Genomic DNA, 20,143 nt, shown 5'->3' with positions numbered 1-20,143 from the left:
TTGTGTTGTTTGGGCAGACAGACACGCATCCAGCCAGGGGGAGAAAAAATAAATAAATTCAAGAGGCAGGGAGTGAGACCCCCCCTCCCCTCCCTCTTGTTTTATTTTCCTCAATTAAAATTAAATTAAGGCGCGGAAATACCTGGAAAAAAAAAAAAATAACGGTGCTGTCCCTGGAAATGTGCGGGTACAGAGGGAAATGGGGAGGAAAAATTGTGGCAAAATATGTTATCAAATTTTTTCTGGCTAGAGGAGTGCGGTGCGTGCCTGACCCTGGGAGCTGAAATTTGGGGTTGGGGGGTGGGAAAAAAAAATGTATATCTCTCTTTCTATAAGGAGCAGAAAGGCGGCTCCTTGCAGGGTTTAATGTGGAGGAGCCCATCTGAGCAGGCTGGGCTTTGCGGTCGCCTATTTACACCAGTTGTGGTTCGCGTGGTGCCTCCGAAGCAGGCCTCTACACGGCAGAAAAATGTCGCTCCCCTTCCAAATCAATATTTTCCAGCCGTCTACACGGACCCCCCTGGCTTGGGGAAAAAAAAAAAAAAAATTAAAAAAAGAAATCAAAGGGCTAAAAAAAAAAATCATCATAATTCCGCCTTTTATCAAGCATCGCATCCCCGACACCGTGGCGTGGTAAAACAAAAGGCTGGGGGGCTTGCTGGAAGAAAAATAACATAGGGGAAAAAAAAAAAAAGATTTAAATGCTTTAAAAACATGTATGTAGGTGTCCCAACAGCAAATCATAAAGCTGGGTGGGTTTAGCGAATTTAGTAAAGGGGATGCAAGAGTTTCTGGGTCAATACCGCGCCTTTGGCTGAAGTTTTGGGTGTAATTTGGGCAGTTCCAGGTGCCCCCCCGGGGCTGGGTTGGGCAGACCGGGGGCTGCGGGGTGCGCAGGGATAGAGTGGGGCGCGGGGGGTGTGTGGGGAGGTTTTTTGGGGGGGGGGGAAAGGTGGGGAGGGACATTTTTTGCCCTGGGAAGGTTTCATTTGCAGCGGACACACCCTTTGCAGCGATGGTCCGGCAGGGAAATCCGGGGTGCTCGGAAATACCCCTTTTCCCTCTTTTTTCCTCGAGCGTATCGTCCTTGATTATTAATTAAATGCTTTTAAAATTAACGTGTCCTCGCCATTCAAAGTATTTATTTTTCAAAGCCAGCGTGCTCCATTTTTATCTCCGCTGCCCTTCTTCCGCGATCTTTTCCTATTTCCACACCCCCCCCCAATTAATTACCGACGCGGAGACTAATAACGCTCAGCGCTAAAGGCCAAATCTCCTTAGTTAAAAAAAAAAAAAAACTGAGAATTAACCCGAGCAGCTAATAATCATCAAATTAAACCGCATCTATCTTTGAAAGGGAAAAAAAAAAAAAAAAAAAAAATCCACCCTCCCTTCTATTAACGCGGTCGCTTAAAAGATTAAAAAAAGGGGGGACAGTGAAGGGGGGGGGCGTAAGGGGAAAGGAAAAAAAAAATCCTAATATTAAAGCAGAATTGTATAAACATGGCGACAGACGAGAGCATTTGCACTCGTCACAAAAAAATGCAACGCATTCCTGGTTGTTTGCAGAAAATTTACAGCTGAGCAATAAAAGTTTACGACTGAATCACAAGTTGGATTGGCCACAGGAAGTCATGTGGACTCCATCCATGAACGTGAACTTTTTATTGTGGTTTCTCTTATGACTCTTTCGCAGTAGTCTTTCCTTTAACAGTCCAAGCAGTGCCAGGGGTAGGATGGTATTTTTCCCCCCCTTAATTATTAGCGTGATGAGGAGGAGGATTTTTTTTTTTTTTTGGCTCAAAAAAAAAAAAATCGAGAATTTTTTTTTTTTTTTTTTTTTTTTTTTACACCACACCCCCCCCCTCGTCTCCTTGGGGTTGGAATTCTTGGTTGCTTTGGGCATTTTGGCATTAATGAGTTTACTGCTGCGTCTGGTTGCCGCCTCCTATTCCCCACCCCTAGGGGCAAAACGCAATGCATTTCCTTTGCAGGATGCGATGATGAGGGGGCACAAGCAGTTGTAAATACCTTTTTTTTTTTTCCCCTTTTTTTTTTTTTTTGCAAGCCCAAAAAAAAAAAAAAAACCAACCAAACCCCAAACCCTAGAGAGAGATTCCTCCTTCAGCTTCCCCCATCCCTTCCCCAACCAGAGAAGAACTCTTTTGCTTTTGTTTCCACCTATTTTTCCCCCCCCTGTTTTTCTTCTTTTCTTTTTTTTTTTTTTTTTTTTTTTTTTTTTAATGTTTCTCTGGAGCTGAGCTGCAGCGTCAGTGGATCAGAAAGAGGGAGAGACAGAGAAAAAAGAGAGAGAGAGTGAGAGAGAGGGAGAGGGGGAGACAGGAGCCTCTGGTAAGTGTTCCCTTATTGGTTAAAATGTGTAACTAATGATCCATAGCCCGGGTGTTAAGGATAATGATGCATCGTTGTGCGAGCGAGGGGTGTAGCTTGGATATGAGGGAAAGCTGCTGCGGGGCGGCAGAAATGCAGTTAATTCGGGGGGGGGGGGGGGGGAAGAGGATTTGCTCTTGCTGATGTCATATTCGGGGTGCTGGGAGGGAGGTCGGGGGGCGCCGGGGGGGGATGGGGGAAGAGGGGGGGGGGTCGGTGTTGTGGGGTGGGGGCGCGTTGGAAGGAGAGAGGAGGAAGGAAAAAAAAAAATTAAAATGTACATAGGTGGAAAAATTAATCCTCCTAACTTTTTCTTAAAAAATAAATAAGGGGGGGGGGAGCGCATGCGCGGAGGGGCCGGCCCGGCGCAGCCCGGGTGGGGCGTCCAAGGCTGCTGGTAGTGCCATATTTAATGAGCTGCGCTCCTAATTGTGTGCGCGAGGCCCGGCCTTGCACGCCCATTTCCCCCCCTCCCCCCTTAACCCCCCCCGCATCACACCCCACCCCCCCCCCAGCCCCGGGGCCGCCGGCCGCGGCCTGCGCCTCTTCCGCGGGGCTGCGCGTTTCACTCCCGCAGCAATAATTAATATTAAGCGCGAGCTGATTAACAATCAACTCTTTGCATCCCAAGAGCTCCTCCTTTTATTCGCTTTTTGCAACCGGGCGGGTGTAAAGTTCTCCGGCAAAGGGGCTTTCATTGAATTTTATTGAATTTTATTGAATTCTGTGGAATTTTATGGAATTCTATTGAAATTCCAAAAGGAGCGATTGAAACAAGCTCCATGTCGTAAAAATAATACCAATAATAACTTTCAGAAGCACTCTGGTTTTCCTGCGAAGTGGTTAACACGGTCTTGGCTTTTTATATTTTATTTGCATGCAAGTCCCTCCCCTTTCCCTTATTTTTATTATTATTGTGGGTTGGTTTTTTTTTTTTTTTCTCTTTCCTCCAGCAACTTTAATTCAGGTTTAACGGGTGAGATTTAAAGCGTGACCCTTCCCCTGCTAACCTCCCCATCTACCTATCCATCCACCTACCTCCCCACCTACCCATCCATCATCTAATCTTATCTATCTCCCTGTATATACCGGTGCCGTGTAAAGATAGATATAGATATATATAGATATATATATATATAATGCAGTGACTTCATTTCCTCTGGAGGTTGTATTTCTTTTCCTTTCTTGATAAATCCTCTGTGTTTTAAAAAATAATAATAATAATAATAATAATAATGAGGAGCGTGTGTTGGAGCAGAGATTTGCTGCTGGTGATGCCAGCCTGTGCACGTATAGGGCTGGATGTATACATATATAGGGGCGGACATTAAATAAACCCTGTGGGGGAGGGGCGGCAGAGGCGATGGCAATTTTCTGGCTTATTATAAGCGATTTTGGGGGTTCCCCAGTGTGTGGCCAGCGGGGCCGCCTGCAGGAGGGGGGATTTTGGAGAGGAAAGGGGGGAGCTGGAGGGCGAGGGGGGCTTCTCACTTTCTGCCTTGCTGCTTTGTTGTTGTTGTTGTTTTCTGGTGGTTTTTAAATAAAAATGGCCTCCTCTATTTTAATTTCCAGCGCGCGCTGGCAGAGGTTAATTAGCGAAAGCGGTTTGTGAAGTTCTGGTGGCGGTGTGTTAAATTTAATTAGGGGGAGGAAAAAAAAAAAAAGATGGGGGGGAGGGGAAAAAAAAAAAAAAAGCCAAGTTTCCAAAGTTCCCTTTTCTTTTGAGAAATCTGGTAAATCCTTGCGCCTGCCTCTTTGGGGCTGGAAATTATCGGCTGAACAAACCCGAGCGCTGCGGTTCCCCTTCCCCTGCAAATTGAATTTTTTTTTTTTTTTTTTTAAATCCCGGCTTTGCAGAGTGTTGCCTTCCAGACAATTCGCCGTTCTATTTTTTTATTGTTTTTATTTTCCAAGCATGAAATAAATAGAGGGTTCGGGGATGGGATGCGGGGGGGAGGAAAGAAGGGAAAGAGACAGTTTTGCCTTCGTTTTGTTCGCTGGGAAAATCCCGTTGTGTGGAGGCTCTGCCTGTACCGCGGCTAGTCGTAAAGACATTTTATGAGCAAACAATGAGTGTTTATTGGAACCACATGATTACAGAAATGGGATCTTTTATTGTTTTCAGACTGAAATCCGTCTGCTCCCCCTCCCCGAGCCCCGGCTCCCCGCTCCCATCCGCGCTGGGATGCTCCCACCGCCGCCCCGCGTTAAACCTCCTTCTGCCAGGCCCGGAACCCCCCAAAACAACTTTAAAATATATTGATTTTCTCCTTCGCCTTGACGTATTGTCATCCTACAGACGCTCGCAACGCTGAGAAACATTTTTAGGATGTAGAGCTGGAATAACGGAATGATTTATATTCTCCGAGATGGTTTGTTGGTTTTTTTTGGGTTTGGTGTTTTGTTTTTTTTTTTTTTTTAAATCCCGGTCTAAACCAGAGGAAATAAATTGCTGCTTGTATCTGTAACATCAGGGATTATAGGAAAATTGCCATGTGTTATTGACATGGACTTTCAGGAAATAATAGATTTTCTTCGACAGATGTAGTCGGTGGTGAAAAAAAAAAAGATATTAAATCAGAATCCTACAGAATTTTTTAAATGGGAATTCCGCTGTCCCAAATGTTTCCTAATTTATTTAGGGGGGCGTTTTATTCCGAGGTGTTGAGTACAAGCCTATTCGCGGATGAAGGACGTAAACACAATCTGTGCAACAAGAGGAATTTACATTTTATTTGAACGCGTATACATTTCGCACGTATATACCCGACCATAAACCCATTCGATACGATCTTCCCCGCGCGTGGGCGTTTATCTCAGCTTCTATAAAAGCGTGTTACGATCAAATATATATAAATATAGAGCATGAACGTGTGGGTGTTTTATTATGCCAAATCCGCCGTGTTGTAAGAGCCTGGAAAAACCTGTAACTACAAAGAAATGATTAGAAAGAAGCGATTTCCCAACTTGTCATGTGAAGGAATTTCGGTTTGGGGAACGAATTAACCAAACCCACCAGAAATAATATATGAGAGAGATATATATATAGGCAACGGCCACCGGCGTTAGGTGCGAGCGGTGAACGTGGTGATGCTCAGCTCGATTTGCGATGGGGGGGGGGCCGTATCTTTGTGGTTATTTCCCCAATAAATGTGATTTTTTGAGGGGGGCTTTGTGCAGGGTTTGGGTTTTGTTCTGTTTTGTTTTGTTTTCGAGAGAGAAATTTGCGGAGCTCGGCATGTGGAGGAGAAGAAAAGGCGAGGGGAGATACAAAAATTAGTCATAGAAGGGAAAATACACTTTGGGAAGAGATGATGTGTAACATTGGGGGATCAATAATTTTATTTTTGGAGGAGATAGTTGGAGATCTTGTTACTGTTGTTGGCGGGGTTTTAATCCCTGCAGCTCGCCCTCTCCGGAAAAAAACGGAGAAAAAGGGGAGAAAAAAAAAAAAAGCAATTTTCAATGCTAGTGTTTGGGGTCAGGGCTAAAAAAAAAAAAAAATTAAAAAAAATAAGGCCTTTCCCCATCGGATTTGGGGTGGCAGCGGGGAGCTGCAGTGTGGGCTTGGGATTTGGAAGGAAAAGCGAGGAAATCGGGGCAGAAGCACCCCAAAATTTGAAGAGGGCGATTTTTTACGGAGGGGGGTGGGGGGTAGCGTGACCTCCAGCCTCGGAGGGGGAGGAAGATGCTGGGGAGGAAGAAGATGCTGGGGAGGAGGAAGGTGAAAAGCGGCCCCGTCTCCCCCCCGCTTCCTCCCCAGACACAAACACAATAAAAAGCAGAAATCCCCGAAATTGCGGGTGTCTGGACGCAGTCTGCGGGGGACAGGCTGCTCGGGTCGCCTTTGTCGCATGGGGACACACCTTGCTGTAAAAGTCTTTGTCCCCAGACTAAAGACCCCGCGTTTCAATGGGGGGCGGAGAGGGGAGAAATAAAAGGCGGGGGGGGGGGGGAGAGAGATAGGGAGCAAGGCGGAAAAAAAAAAGGAAAAAAAACACTAAAAACCAACAACAAAAAAAACCCTAACCCCCCTCTAAAATAGGCCGCCAGACAAGGGTCGAGGGATGCGGGGGGACGGGGGTTTGTCCCACAGGTGGGGCCCCCCCGTCCCCTTCCCCCCCCCCTTTTGGGTGTTTAAATTTCTGCCCGTTTTTGTTTACTTGTTTTGTATACTGCCACCAAGTGACAGAAACTTGCAATTTTTTGCAATTTGGTGCTTTTTTCTTCCCCCCCCCCCCCGTCTGTGTGTGTAATTGCGGGGAGGGGGTGTTACAGGGAGGGGGTGGGAGACAGGGAGGGGAGAGGAACCCCCTCCCCTCCCCGGCTGGGAGCCCTGCAAAAGCTTCTCCTGCCATAAAAAAAGAAAAAAAAAACCACTTTGCAAAGAAGTTTTAGTACCTTTAACATTGAGGCGTGTGTCCCCCCCTCCCAGCCCCCTCCCCGTCCATAAACTTCCCCAAGTTTCCCAAAGCCATTTGAAACTCCTCACTTGCACTTTCTGCTAATTCAAGGCGGTTTTGGGGTTGGTTTTTTGGTTTTTTTTTTCTTTTTTTTTATTCCTTTCGTTCCGTGTAACCGGGATTTAAATCATCCCAATGTACGTGAACTCATAAAAATAGATAAGGCATGTCAACTCGGGAACGGTATTTTCCCCCTGAAAATATGAGTGTATTTAAGCAAATCCTGAAATATTAAATTGTTGCTCGATTAAAGACGATGTAAATGTATAAATTCAACAAAGTGCTCAAGAGGTTGTCTCCAAATATATAGTTTAATTCTGCCTAAGTGATCGCCTCTAAAAAAAACATCATTAAGGCAACTATTATTGTTTCCTGAATTATTTTTTTTTCCGAGCCACCTATGATTAAATTTCTGCCTTCGTATCTGCTTAGAATAAAGGATAAAACTGCCTATAGTTAATGACAACAATTTTTCACTCCTGAGTTATCCTTGCAGAACGTAATAACATCCCACTCCTTCTTATTTTTAATCTCCACACCCAGCAGAAGTAATTGCACCTCTACACGTATGTACGTATAGATATACCTATAGATAGGCACATGTGTGCCGCAAAATGTTGCCTTTTGTAATTTTACGCCATGAAGTCTTGTCCGTGACGGGTGTGACGTCATGCGCGCCACTCATTTTTTCGCCTCTTTTAATTTTAGGGATTTTAGGGAATATTTCCGCTCCTTCATAAAAAGAGACTCAAATTTTTTAAAAATATTAATTAAAAGCTGGAAGGCAGGTTTTGGTTTTTTTTTTTTTTTTTCCCCCCCGGGAAAGTTGCTACCTGCTACCTGAGCAGGTTTTACCCCGGTTTTGGGGCAAAAAAGGTATTTTCCTACATCCGCTTGAATGAAAAAAACCCATTTATCCCCACTTTTAACCAAGGAGCCACCAGGAATGTTTCCGCAGCCGCCAGACACCTCCCTACAAACAAAGCACCTCTCCGCGATTTTACATCCCCTAAAATATGAGAGCTCATTTTTTTTTCTCGTTTTTTTTTTTTGGGGGGGGGATGGCTCCCCTTCCTAGCGCTGATAAGATTTATTCAGAAGTGCATTTAATCAGCAAATTAAATTTAATTGAGGCGGTGCTGCAGGGGAGGGAGGTTTCTCCCCCTGCTTTTTTCGCTGCTCTTAACTTTTTGCAACGTGGTTACTTGGTAATTTAAGACCCAGCGAAGTCCCGTTTCCGCGGGGAGATTTCGGTGCTGCCTTCTTTTGTTGGGCTGAGATTCGCCAATAAATCTGGGAAGGAGAAAAATAATGAAATAAATCACACACACCCCCCATTAAAAAGAATATCTGAGAATTAAAAGCCTCCTCCCGTCGCGATATCAACGCGGGGAAAAAGCTAAATAAACGCTTAAAAGTGTCAGAAAGGGCTTTCAAGCCTTGGCAGAAAGAAGAGGGATAAATTTCAGAAGTAGGAACAGATTAATTTCTCTTCCCCACACACCTCCCGCTCTCCTGGTTAGCAGACATGTGTTTTGACAATTGCCAGAATTCTCCTTTTTTTTTTTTTTTTACCTTCCAACCCCTGGAAATGTGTGCAGCGACTGAGGTTTTGCAAGCGAGAAAACCCTTCCCCCCCCCCATTATTATTATTATTATATTTTTTTTTTCGCGCTGAGCGTTGCAACTTGAAGGGAGTCGCCCTGAACTTTTGGTGCACTTTCCTAAAGCAACTCTGAGAATAAAATAAAGGCAACAAGAACACGTTTAAGGCCATTTCCCTTCACCACGCTGCAAAAAAAAAAAAAAAAAAAAAAATCAATAGGAAAAAGCAAAGAAATGACTCGTCTGGGCAACTCTACGGGCGATGCACGGGGTGGTAAATACTCTTTATCCACCTAGGGCGAAAAAAAAGGGTTTGCGGAGGTTTGTATTTAAAAAAATAGCAGAAACGGTGCTGCTTGTATTTTTTTGCAGCCCCTTTTCTTGGAAAGATATGGGGGGAAATGGGTGTTTTCGCTAATTATGGCTCTGTGCATCTTGGTGCAGAAAATGCCTTTTAATTAGCAGATGAACCTCCCAAATAGGCCACCCTCTTCCAAACGCGGTGTCTGCAGCGCCCGAATAAAACTTTAAATAGTCTATGAAGCTCTGAATAGAAGTATTTAGGGGAAGGAGAGATTTCATCTCCTTTTTTTTTTTTTTTTTTTTTTTTTAATTAAGAGCTGCCCAGACTCTGACTCCGAGGTTGTAATTACAGAGAATAGAGACGGCTCCAAAACAATGCGAGCCATTCCAGGCTGGGGGAGAGGTAAATAAACCTCCACATAAACCTCCAAGAGTTTGTTGTTATTATCCTGTTGCCCCCTTTTTTTTTTTGAGGGGGGGGGGCGTGTTGTTCTCCCTATTTTATTTATTTCTTTTAATTTTTTTTTAAGCGTTATTTACAGCAAAAACAATATTTGACTAGGAAAACCCTGTTGTAAAGAGCAGGAATAAATTCCCAGCGAAAGACCCAAATAAATAATTAGGACTCACGTGTGCCATAAATGTCAAGTTAAAAAAAAAAAAAAAAAGGCGAAGGGGAGGGGGGGAGGCAGAGATCCCAGATACAAGGTGAAATCAGTTTAAATAAAAAGGCTTTTAATGGCATCACTTGTATTTACCTCTAAGAGCTTCGAGTATTTAATCAGATGGGAGCTCGCAGCCCTATGGCCAGATGTCAGGGGGGTGCGTGGGTGTGCGTGTGCCTTGCACACGCATAGGTGTGGGCATTTTGGGGAGGGGGGGAGATAAGACTAAGGATGCCCCCCCTTACTGCATCCCAAAAGAGACATTTTTGCAGCAGTTGACAGAAAAACACCCTCACCCTGCTTGAATAATTTTAATTTTTAAGGCGGGGGGGGGGGCTCACGTAGTGGCTCCATGCCCCGAGCGGGCGGGCACTTCCCAACCCCCGATCACGCGTGGGTGTGGGGGGGAGCCCCGTCTCTTGCCCCACGCCGGGATCAGCCCCAAGTGGGCAACGTGGCTGCAAAGAATAAAGCAAACACCACCAGAACCACCCCCCCCAAATAACCACCCCCCGAGCGGCTGCGGGGCTGGGCAGCAGCTCGCTGCCAGTAGCGGGATCTGCAGGGAGGGGAGGAGAAGGGGGGGGACACCGATTTGGATTTGTTTCCTTTCAGTAATTACTGAGGGATAGAAAACACATGTGTTGGGATTGCATTTTTTTTTAAAAAACCTTTTTTTTTTTTTCCCCTCCTTCCCCCTAAATCAGTTCATCAATTCGCTAATTATAGCTGGGAGGGGGGAGGAAATCTCCCGACACATTTTTTTTTCTTTCTATTTTTTTTTCTTCCCCCCCCCCCCCTCTGTGTAAGCATCAGTGGGGGGAGAGAAAAAAAAAGGGGGGGAGAGAATATGGCTTATGAGTGGTGAATGTTATTTCAGATTTCTATGGGCGCTTTTCTTTTCTGGGAACAAAGAGCAACTCCTATTAAAGAGCTACTCGAAGACTTGTACATATTTCTACCGCTGTGTAGCACTTTTAATAAAACATCTGTTCTTGCTTCTGCTGATGAGTTTACATAATTGTTTGCAGACCAATTTAACCAGAAAGCGCCCCACATATTCCCTCTACATGTTTTCATGGGGGAAAAAATAAATACCTTTTTGGTAGTGACATATCTTGATGAAATACTTTCGAGAAATCCCTAAACTGCTAGAAAATATCAATGGGGGGAAAAAAAAATATCCAGTGCATTCAAAACGTGAGGCTGAGGAATTGCAATGAGTAAAACATACTTTAATGATGCCTCATTTGTATTTGCAGGAGCTTTTGGGGTGGTTGTGCTCTATTTTTTTTTTCGCCCCCTCCTCTTTCTCTCCCTTTTCTCCCCAGAAACCTGATTTTTAACGTGGGGAGAGGATTCTATTTTAAGTTTCTTTACGGCAGCTGGTTTCTGTTCACTATAAATCGACCAGACTTTTAAGACTTGCCCTCTGTTTAGAGAAGTAATAAAACACTTAACTTTCTCGACTCCTAGTCACACGGTTATCACACAGGTCTCCGATACAACAGCCCTCGAGCACCTATACAAAAAAAAAAGAAGAAGGGGGAAGCAAAAAAATAATAAAAAAAATAAAAATAACAATTAAAAAGAAAAAATAAAACCCCAGGAGGAGTCCTTCTAGAAACTCCTCCAAACTTTGGCGAGGTTGGCGTGGGTATAAATGCCCTTCCATAGGTGCAGCTCCCCACGTCAATCTGCCCTAGCAAAGGTCCACCCCATCCCAGCTGTAGCTACTTTTAATTTACTCGCCAAATTACATCGGGCTGTAAGCAATACATAAGGTAAGACAACACGCCAATAACTGCAAAGCCCTCATTCATCCATCTCTCCCTCCAGTCCATTTGTTGGACCTTTCCAACAATTTAATATCTGGAAGCAGCTTGCATGGCCAGTGGTGGTTTCCAAAGTAACCCTGCCCTGAAAGGACTTGGGTTCAGAGAAGATGTGCCCATGGCTAATAATATTTGCAACACAGCCCTGGCTCTCCAGATCTGTCCAGCTGAGAGTGCCTCTGGCTGGGGGTTGAACATCTCAGCAGAAGGCGGAGGAAAAAAATTTAAAAAAATAATAATAGTACCCCCAGTAATCGCATTTCTTTCCTAGTTTCTTTATTTTCGCCTCTGTCTTTGATTCCAGAAATCCCCGGGCAGGTTCTGGGGAAAGGGGAGAGGGAGAAAAGGGAAACGAAAACAAACTGAGGTTGGCTTTTTTGGGGGGAAACCGCCTGTAAATCTTCCCCATGTACATAAGTCTGATATCTGCACCAGGCTGGCTCCAAGTTGGGCAGCCGGAGGTGGGAGCCAGGCTGCGCTCCCTGACAAGGTACCTCTGCTAAAGAAGATGGTGCACACTTCCAGCGATCTCCTTTTTGGTTAGAAACTTTATTTTTTCCCCTAGTGACACTCAGGGGAAGCCTTAACGTTATAGAAGATGAATACACGAGCTTTTTTTTTTCAGTTGTAGTCTCGTTTATGGTTTTATTGCTACCATTGATTACTTTGCTTTGTTACACAGAGGAAAAAGAGCATAAAATCCGTTGGCATCCGGGTTCCTGTTATAGCTGGGGAAAAAATATACAGCCCCCCCTCAACCCTTCTTTGTCAGCTAAAATCTTTTAGGGATACATCGCTAAAAAAGGGATGAAGTCTATTGATTGAGGGCAAGACAAACAAATACTCTCAGTTTTGAATTGGAGTGTGCACCCACAAACCTTCCTCTCCCCAGCCCCCCGCACCCTTACATTTAAAATAAAAACGATGGAGGTTTTTAAAAAAAAAACGCAGAGGAGGCCAGGGTTTCCCTGCCATAATTGGATTTTTAAATAGCAAGCCACTAGAATGATAAAGATACCTCGCAATATTTACAGATCAGCAGGTATGTTTTACATTTAAGGGGCAATTTATGGCTCTAGATTGAAATTAAAATTAGATTAGCTGTCTTCATTTCAATTAGTTCTAGGTGCAATCTACCCAGAGAAGATAGAATATAATCCCCCCTTTCATCTAACTAAATATTTGCAGTAGAAGTTTCCCAATCAGTTGTAAATATCTGCAACTATAAATTGCTGCAAACACAAACACGAGGTTGCGTCCCCAGCCCAGGCTCCCCATTGCTCTCCACTACAAATAAAAATCCTCTTTTTTTTTTTTTTTTTCCTGCTGTTGTTGTAGTTGTTGTTGAAAATGTAAATATCCTCCAGCACTGAAAATTAGCAGGGAAACGTTTGAGGGGAGAAATGTCAAACTAGAGGAGAAATCTAACTTCCAGGCTAACGTGAGTTTGCAATGTTGGGTGTTGCTTTTCTGGATGTCTCTTTTTTTTTTTCTCCCCTCCCCAAGACATACTTTGGGAAGGCTCTGAAACACGTTATCAATTCAGAAGTCGCCATGTTTTCCCCCCTCTCTTTATGTAATATTTTCTCATCAGGAACACAACCATTTGATTCCATAATATTGACCCAATGCTACATGAGAACAAGAAGAGGGGGAAGAAAAAAAAAAAAGGAGGGTAATTTATGGCTTAATATTCTGTGGACATCTGAGATTTATTGCTGTGAATTCTGAGCTATTTTATTACAAGATATTAAGCAAACATTTCTTTTTAAAAAAACACAACAACAAAACAAAACACAAGCAACATAATACACAGACACACAGACGGTGCTTCCAAACCTCAGTGTCCATTAGCAGAAAAGGGGGGCGAGGGTGGGGTGGGGTGGGGTGGGGGGGTGGGGGGGGAAGGAAAAGTTAAGCCTGGCTTAAGAAATTTGTGCCCCCCCCCTCCCCTTTCCAGCCCAGCTGCCTCCCCAGGCAGCACCCCCAGCCCCGGCTCCAGGAGCGCTCCCCTCCCCACCGCATCCTCCCCATCCCCCGACAGCCCGGGGGTGCTGGGGGGGTTTTGGGGGTGCAGGACTTACTTTCCATGCCCACTTAGTTTCAACTAGGGAATCAACAGAAGCAAAAGCAATTTTTTCCCTTTTTGACACCCGCCTCCCCATTGGCTCCCCCCGGGTCAGCTGACTTTGTCATTTTGTCTGTCCTGGAGCAGAGCCTTCCCTATAACAATCTAGTTCAGACTACAAACTGGAGACAGAAATAAATATTAAAGAAATCACACAGCCAGGTATAGAGGACGATATGAATTCCTATTTTACAAACCCATCTTTATCCTGCCATCTAACCAGTGGCCAAGAGGTGCTTCCCAACGTAGCCCTCAATTCAACTGCCTATGACCCTGTCAGGCATTTTTCTACTTATGGAGCAGCCGTTGCTCAAAACCGGATTTATTCTTCTCCTTTTTATTCACCGCAAGATAATGTTGTGTTTAGCTCCAGCCGAGGACCTTATGACTATGGATCTAATGCTTTTTACCAAGAAAAAGACATGCTTTCTAGCTGCAGGCAAAATTCTATGGGACATAATACACAGACATCAATCGCACAGGATTTTACCAGTGACCAAAACAGGAACACTTCGCAAGAACAAAAAACTAGCATTCAGATATACCCATGGATGCAGCGTATGAACTCCCACAGTGGTAAGTTTTACAGCTCGGAGATATAAATTAAATAAACTGAACCATCTTTACGACCTTCTCCCTAGCAGAACAGGCTGAGCGACTTTTTATGGCCCCATAAAAACAATAATATAGCTCCTTCACAGTTGCAGCTACAGGCCTTTTATTTGTTAAGTTGTTGCAAGCAAATATGGCTTGTTATGCTCTTTCTAATTAAAAGACTTCGAGAGTGTAAAATATCTATAATAAAGTGCAGCGAGCTCTGCTCGGGAGTTAAGCACAAAATATTACCGGGGTAAAAATAAGTTTTAATGACGGGTGCGGGAAGTGCGGCGGTGGCGGGTTCCCCGCACCAAGAGGGGCCGGGGGAAGCTCCCACTTCCCCCCCACCCCCCCCCACCCCCGGCTCCCCCAAATCCTCCAATTGGCAGAAATAATGTGGGAAAAAATAATTGGGGGGGGGGGGGGCGGGGGCGGGAGCAGCATCCCGGGAGAAAATGCCCCGGGAGAAAATGCTGCGCGCACAGGGTTAATTTAATCAAAAAAAAAAAAAAAAAAGAGAGATTTTATTTTTTTTTGGGGGGGGGGTGTGCTGGGGAGGGGGCAGGCGGCCGGGGGTGGGGTGGGAGAAGAGGCGGAGGGGGGGGGGGGGAGGAGGAGCGGGGCGGGCGCGCGGGGTTGCGCGGGGGCGGAGGGGTTGCGCGGGTGCGGGTGTCCTCCCCCCCCGTCCGCGTTCTACCGGGCTGACGATTTTTAGTCTGTTTTGTCTCGGCATCCCTAGGAGTGGGCTACGGGGCCGACCGCCGGCGGGGCCGCCAGATTTATTCCCGTTATCAAACCTTGGAGCTGGAGAAGGAATTTCACTTCAACCGGTACCTGACCCGGCGGAGGCGGATCGAAATCGCCAACGCTCTTTGCCTGACGGAACGACAGATTAAAATCTGGTTCCAAAACCGAAGGATGAAATGGAAAAAAGAAAGTAATTTGAGTTCAACCCTCTCCGGGGCGGGGGGGGGGGCCGCCGCCGCCGCCGCCGACAGCTTGGCCAAGGAGGAGAAGCGAGAAGAGACAGAGGAGGAGAAGCAGAAGGAGTGAAAAAGTGACAGCTCGGCGGCAGGAACCCCCCCGACCACCCCCTTCACCCCGTATTTATCACTGGCACAATGTTTGGCTACCTTAAAAAAAAAAAAGAAAAAAAGAAAAAAAAAAGAATAAAAAATAATAATTATTATTTGGGGGGGAGAATTTAAAAAAATAAGGTCTAATGTGGAAATGTGGACACCCACCGCTACACAGTCCCGTCCCCCCTCCCGCTCTCCCCAGTGACCCCCCCACCCCGCACACGCATCTCCGCCATCGCCTATTTATCTGACTCGGGATAAGACTGTTTCAAGCCGCACACTCCCCCCCCCTTCCTCTCCCATCCCTCCGCCTTCCCCCCCCCCCCAAAATTGGGCATCCACCCTCCGCTGTGCCGGGTCGGACTCTGCCCAGCCGCTTCTCCTCCCCCCAGCCAGAGCAGTTCTTCCTCCCCCGGTGAAAAATCGGATTTTCCCTGAGAAAGCTCCTTCCACCTAAATATAGCATTTCCAAGAGCATCCTCCTTGTATTTAAGCAGATACCTGGGCTCATCACTGCATACTACAAACTGTGACAGTTTCTGTGTGAATATTTTTAACTGTGTTTGTGGTACCTGTATTTATATTTATGTTTAGCACTGTAATGTTCCACAGTATAAAGTGAATGGAGTTCTATAGCAGTAGAAAAGGAAAAAAAAAAAAAAAATCTTGTGTTACACCCTCTCATGTATAAAGGTCATGTCCAGAGGACTATGTTGAGTATTTAATAAAAACTGAATATTATTTTTAAAGTTTATAGAATGGCCTCTGAGCTTCAGTTGAAACCTTTCGTGTTGATAACAGCCTGTTAGAAAGTTCACTTATCTTCTGTGTGTTGTTCCTGAAAATCAGCTCCCTCTCTCCTTTTTCTCCCTCCTTCGTACCTCTCTCATTCAAGAGTATTCCAAAAAAAAAAAAAAGGGGGGGGGGAAAAATTACATTTTGCTTTGTCTCCTTGAATTAGTCTTGTTACTGTATTGTTCGGTGGCATCAGGAATCTATGCCATACCTCTCGCTTCATGATTAAAAATGGATTTCCAAAGTTCAAAACAGTATATATTTCTTATTGCACCCTCCTCAGTCAAATACCAGGTCAAAGGTTCTGCTTCTTTTTTTTTATTATTTTGATTTAATTTGAGCTCTACACAGCTGAGAATCCCCCAGCTCTGCGGAAGGACCCACTTCCCCCCCCTCCCCTACTGATTTCGACCCAATAAACCTTTCCAGGGAGGGGGGGGAGTCACTTTTATCCAGAAACTCGTCCTTAGGAGAACGGAAATTGTGGATATAACGCTGGGAAACAAACCCCGCTGCTGTGGATCGCAGGCTCGGATAACCCATTGCGAAGGCTGGATAAAAAACCTGCATTTTTCTCGCCTCTTTGTCACTGCTCTAATATTTGCTGGGCTGTTCAGTAGGTAACACTTAGCCAGGGATGATATTTCCCTGGAAGCAGCTTAGTCCCTTTCAAGTTGTTGTTTGTTTTTTTTTTTTTTTTAATGAAACAACCAGGATTTGATGTTAAGTGACCATAACCAGGAAAAAAAAAAAAAAAGGGGGAAAAGAAAAAAAAAAAAGAAAGAGGAAAAAAAGCAGCCTGGGGAGGTTTTTTCAGCCCATCCTTTGCTCGTCTCCAGCCTGGAATGTGCAGGCGATTTTTACAAGGCGCAGGAAAGAGGAAAAAAAAAAAATCTCTCTTAAAACGAAAGAAAACAAGCAAACAGCACCAACAACCAGGAGCCAAGAGCGTTTTGCAAGAGGGTAAACGACCTGGCCGGGGAGCAGGAGGCTCCCTGGGTGTAAACCAGTTTGAATTGCCAGGAAAAAAAAAAAAAGGACCAAAAAAAAAAAAAGAACAACCCCAAAAACCCCAAACCCAAACATATATCCACAACCACACATATATAATTCAGCGCCTATAGAGAGAAGGAAGGCGATATGTAACACCCAGCGCATTCAAGGCATTCTCTGGCTGTTGAATGGAGACGGAATAGAAAGAAAACGTGCTCAGGTCTGCAAGGCAAAGCCCGCAGCGGGCTGGGGGGGCTCGGAGCTGCCCGTCTCCCACCGCACACCCATCACCCCCCCCACCCCCGCCCCGCTCCGGAGCAGAAGGGAGGGCTGGAAATTCAGATTTGAAGGTATTTATTTCCCCTTCGCCGTGCCCTTTGAAGAGAGGGGCTGGTTTCTCCAGCGAGCAGCAGACAAGGAAGATCCAGGCTTCTGCCAGCAATAAATTGCAAAAGGGGGGGTGTGTGTGGTGGTGGGGGGAGAAGGTAGCAGGAATGTAAACTTTGGCGCATTGGAGGAGCTTAATATGCGAGGAGCAGCCCCTGCAGAACGCTCAGGAGCTTTCCCCGACCGCCACCGCTCCCCAAAACCTCGGACAACAACGCGGGGAATCTGTTTCCTTCCTTCCTGCCAGCAAATCTTCGTGCAATTAAAAAAAAAAAAAAAAAAAGAAATTAAAAATGATGCGGAGGTAACGCGCTGCTGCGAGCTTCCCCTCCTGCTTGCACCCACCGAAAAGAGGAAAAAAAAAAACCCAAAAAACCAGCTTGTGGGGTTTTTTCCCCCCCTACTCGCGCAGTTGCGATTTTGCGTCGGAAGAAATAAAGCCAAAACGCGCGCAAGAATAAAAAGGCAACAAATTCAAAAAAAATCTCTTTTGAAAATCGCGGAGCGGTGCGCGGAGGGAGCTCGGACGCAGCCTGCGCGCTGCCCCTCCCCCCCCTCCTCCGCGGGGGCGGGGGGCCGGTGCGCGGGGGGGCGCGGAGCGGCGGTGCGCTGCCGCGGAGCAGCACTAGGTGCCGCTGCCGCCTCGCCGTCCCGCGGCGCGCTCCGCCCGCGCTCCCCCGCGCACCCCCGGCGCCTTCCGCGGGCGCCCATCAATAACCCGCCCCGGGGTCATCAAGGCAAATTGATGAGTGGCCGGCGCCGTCACGTGACGCCACTTAAATATCCCATATTTGGGCAGCGCGTATAGGGGGAAAAAAGAAAGAAGAATCCCCACCTATAAATTCTGCACTTTAGGAGGAACAAAACGCGCCCCCCCACCCCTGAACTTCAAAGGGCCACAAATCACCCTAATCAAAGCGGTTGCAAAAAAAAAAAAAAAAAAAAAAAGGAAAAAAAAAGAGGAAAAAAAAAAGAGGGGGGAAAAAAAGAAGAAAAAAAAAGAGGAAAAAACAAGAAGAAAAAAAGAGGAAAAAAAAAAGAGGAAAAAAATCCCCCCTCCCCAAATTTTCTTTCCCCCCCCTTTTTTTTTTTTTTTTTTCCTCCCCTCCTCCGCCATGAGTTCTTACGTCGCCAATTCGTTTTATAAGCAAAGTCCCACTGTTCCTGCCTATGCCATGCAAAGTTATGGAAATTATGGAAGTGTGCCTGAGGTTCAGTCACCCAGGTACCGCTACAGTGGCTTGGATCTAAGCATCACACTCCCCTCCTCCGGGGCTGCCAACTCCCTGAGCGGCTTGGACATGTCTGCAACCCCCCGAGCTAACCCCGAGCGACCTTCCTGCACGGTCATGGGTTCTTCAGGGCATCCTTTAGCCAGAGACGATCAAGCATCCCTAAATCCCGGGATTTACAGTCAGAAGAGTGCTAACACGACGCTGGAGGAGAGATCTAAGAGCTCGGGTGAAATCAAAGCTGAGCCCGTGCAAACAGCACAACAAGGAGGACCACAACTGCAGCAGCAACAACCTCCACAAATTTACCCCTGGATGACCAAACTACACATGAGCCATGGTAAAACTTTCACTTCTTGATTTTTGTTTCACAGGATTTTTTTTTTTTGCCTTGGGTTTTTATAGGCCATACGGGGCAAATAATAAAAAACCTGAGGTCGTAAATTTTACGACTAAGGCATCAATTGCTCGTAAAACTGTCCACTAAAAGGCTTAGAGGCTATATACGCCCAAATTTATGACGGCATAATTGGATCATAGAAACAAAACGTGTATAAAAGGCAATATTCCATTTTTTTGGAAAGGGGGGGTTAAAAATAACTTGAAATACACATGTTCTTTGAGGGTGAGCTTTAAAAAAAAAAAAGACACCAGAGGCGAAGGTGGAGGGAAAGCGTGGAGAGATTTTCCCCCTCCACCTTCCCAGGGCTGAAGTGGGGGGGGGGGGGGGGAAGAGACAAGATCCCCAAGAAAAGATATTTCCCTCCTTTGTACACTTCCTTATTGTCCGAGAGGAAACAGGTTCACTTCTGGCTCATCTACATGCGTTTGATCTGGGCTTTAGAAAGGAAGGGGGGGACCTGGGGGGCTGAAGGTGTTGGGGAATGAAGGATTTGAGGCTACTGCACTCCCTGCGTGCCCACAGCCCCAGCAAACTTCTGTATATGCTAGATTTGTAACCGGCTTTTTTCATTAAAAAGAAAATTAAAAAATAAAAAAAATTTAACATCCATCCAGAATTGCTTTGGCTTTTCATGCGGTGTCTTCCCTTTTTTTTTTTTTTTTTTTTTTTCCCCCCCCAGAAACGGATGGTAAACGCTCCCGAACCAGCTACACCCGCTACCAAACTCTGGAACTAGAGAAAGAATTTCATTTTAACAGATACCTGACCCGGCGGAGGCGCATTGAGATCGCCAACAACCTCTGCCTGAACGAGAGACAAATCAAAATCTGGTTTCAAAACCGGAGGATGAAGTGGAAGAAAGATTCCAAGTTGAAAAGCAAAGAGGCTCTTTAGGTGGGATTGCAGGAGATGGGGGGGGGGGTCCCCTGCTTTTTTTTTTTTTTTTTGTTGTTGGGGTTTTTTTTTTTGCTTTTCCATCACTTCTGGTGGAAGCTACCTTGAGGAAACTTTGATTTTGGGGTGGAGAGGGAGGGAGCTGCTGGATGGACTGTGGTCTGTACCCTCACAAATCCCTCAGACAAAGGAGATCTCTTATTAGTATGCAAAAAAAAAAAAAACCCTAAAAAAAAAACCCAACCCCGCTGTTAGCTTCATGCAAAAATTTAGTGTCTCGCTCTTTAGGCTGTTACTAAGTGTCCTAACCTGTGCGCTCTTTGGGGGAAAAAATCACCAAGGGAAAAAAAAAAACACCACCACCAAAAAGGCT

At 45.6% G+C, this 20,143-nt stretch overlaps 2 protein-coding genes and 1 long non-coding RNA gene across 4 annotated transcripts in view; all 3 read left to right on the top strand.

Moving 5' to 3' along the window:
• The window catches only part of LOC142073793 (uncharacterized), a 36,449-nt gene continuing 16,306 nt past the window's right edge, over window positions 1-20,143 (top strand). Inside the window, exon 1 of the long non-coding RNA XR_012670470.1 lies at window positions 1-2,352. This is a non-coding gene — a long non-coding RNA (uncharacterized LOC142073793). The remainder of the gene's footprint in view (window positions 2,353-20,143) is intronic.
• Window positions 13,441-15,702, top strand: HOXC6 (homeobox C6). Of its 2 annotated transcripts, none has more exons than XM_075133628.1 (2): window positions 13,441-13,966; window positions 14,703-15,702. In XM_075133628.1, exons 1-2 carry the CDS (start codon window positions 13,567-13,569, stop codon window positions 15,038-15,040), a joined length of 738 nt encoding a protein of 245 aa, XP_074989729.1. In that variant the 5' UTR covers window positions 13,441-13,566; the 3' UTR covers window positions 15,041-15,702. The 2 variants fall into 2 exon arrangements, with proteins under 2 accessions (XP_074989729.1, XP_074989730.1); XM_075133629.1 differs by having other exon boundaries at window positions 13,443-13,966; window positions 14,727-15,702.
• HOXC5 (homeobox C5) lies at window positions 18,209-19,922 on the top strand. The gene is made up of 2 exons (XM_075133630.1): window positions 18,209-18,813; window positions 19,556-19,922. The coding sequence occupies exons 1-2, from the start codon at window positions 18,357-18,359 to the stop codon at window positions 19,768-19,770; spliced, it is 672 nt and encodes a 223-aa protein (XP_074989731.1). The 5' UTR covers window positions 18,209-18,356; the 3' UTR covers window positions 19,771-19,922.

Source organism: Calonectris borealis, chromosome 30 (assembly GCF_964195595.1).
Source record: "Calonectris borealis chromosome 30, bCalBor7.hap1.2, whole genome shotgun sequence".
In the NCBI taxonomy this organism is placed as follows: Eukaryota; Metazoa; Chordata; class Aves; order Procellariiformes; family Procellariidae; genus Calonectris; species Calonectris borealis.
Note: the sequence above shows the minus strand (reverse complement) of the source record. Positions and strands in the feature narration are given on the sequence as shown.

Coding starts and splice junctions, on each gene's coding strand:
- HOXC6 (XM_075133628.1), top strand. CDS start 13,567: ATGAATTCCTATTTTACAAACCCATCTTTATCCTGCCATCTAACCAGT. Junction 13,967..14,702: donor GCGTATGAACTCCCACAGTG/GTAAGTTTTACA, acceptor GACGATTTTTAG/TCTGTTTTGTCTCGGCATCC.
- HOXC5 (XM_075133630.1), top strand. CDS start 18,357: ATGAGTTCTTACGTCGCCAATTCGTTTTATAAGCAAAGTCCCACTGTT. Junction 18,814..19,555: donor CAAACTACACATGAGCCATG/GTAAAACTTTCA, acceptor TTCCCCCCCCAG/AAACGGATGGTAAACGCTCC.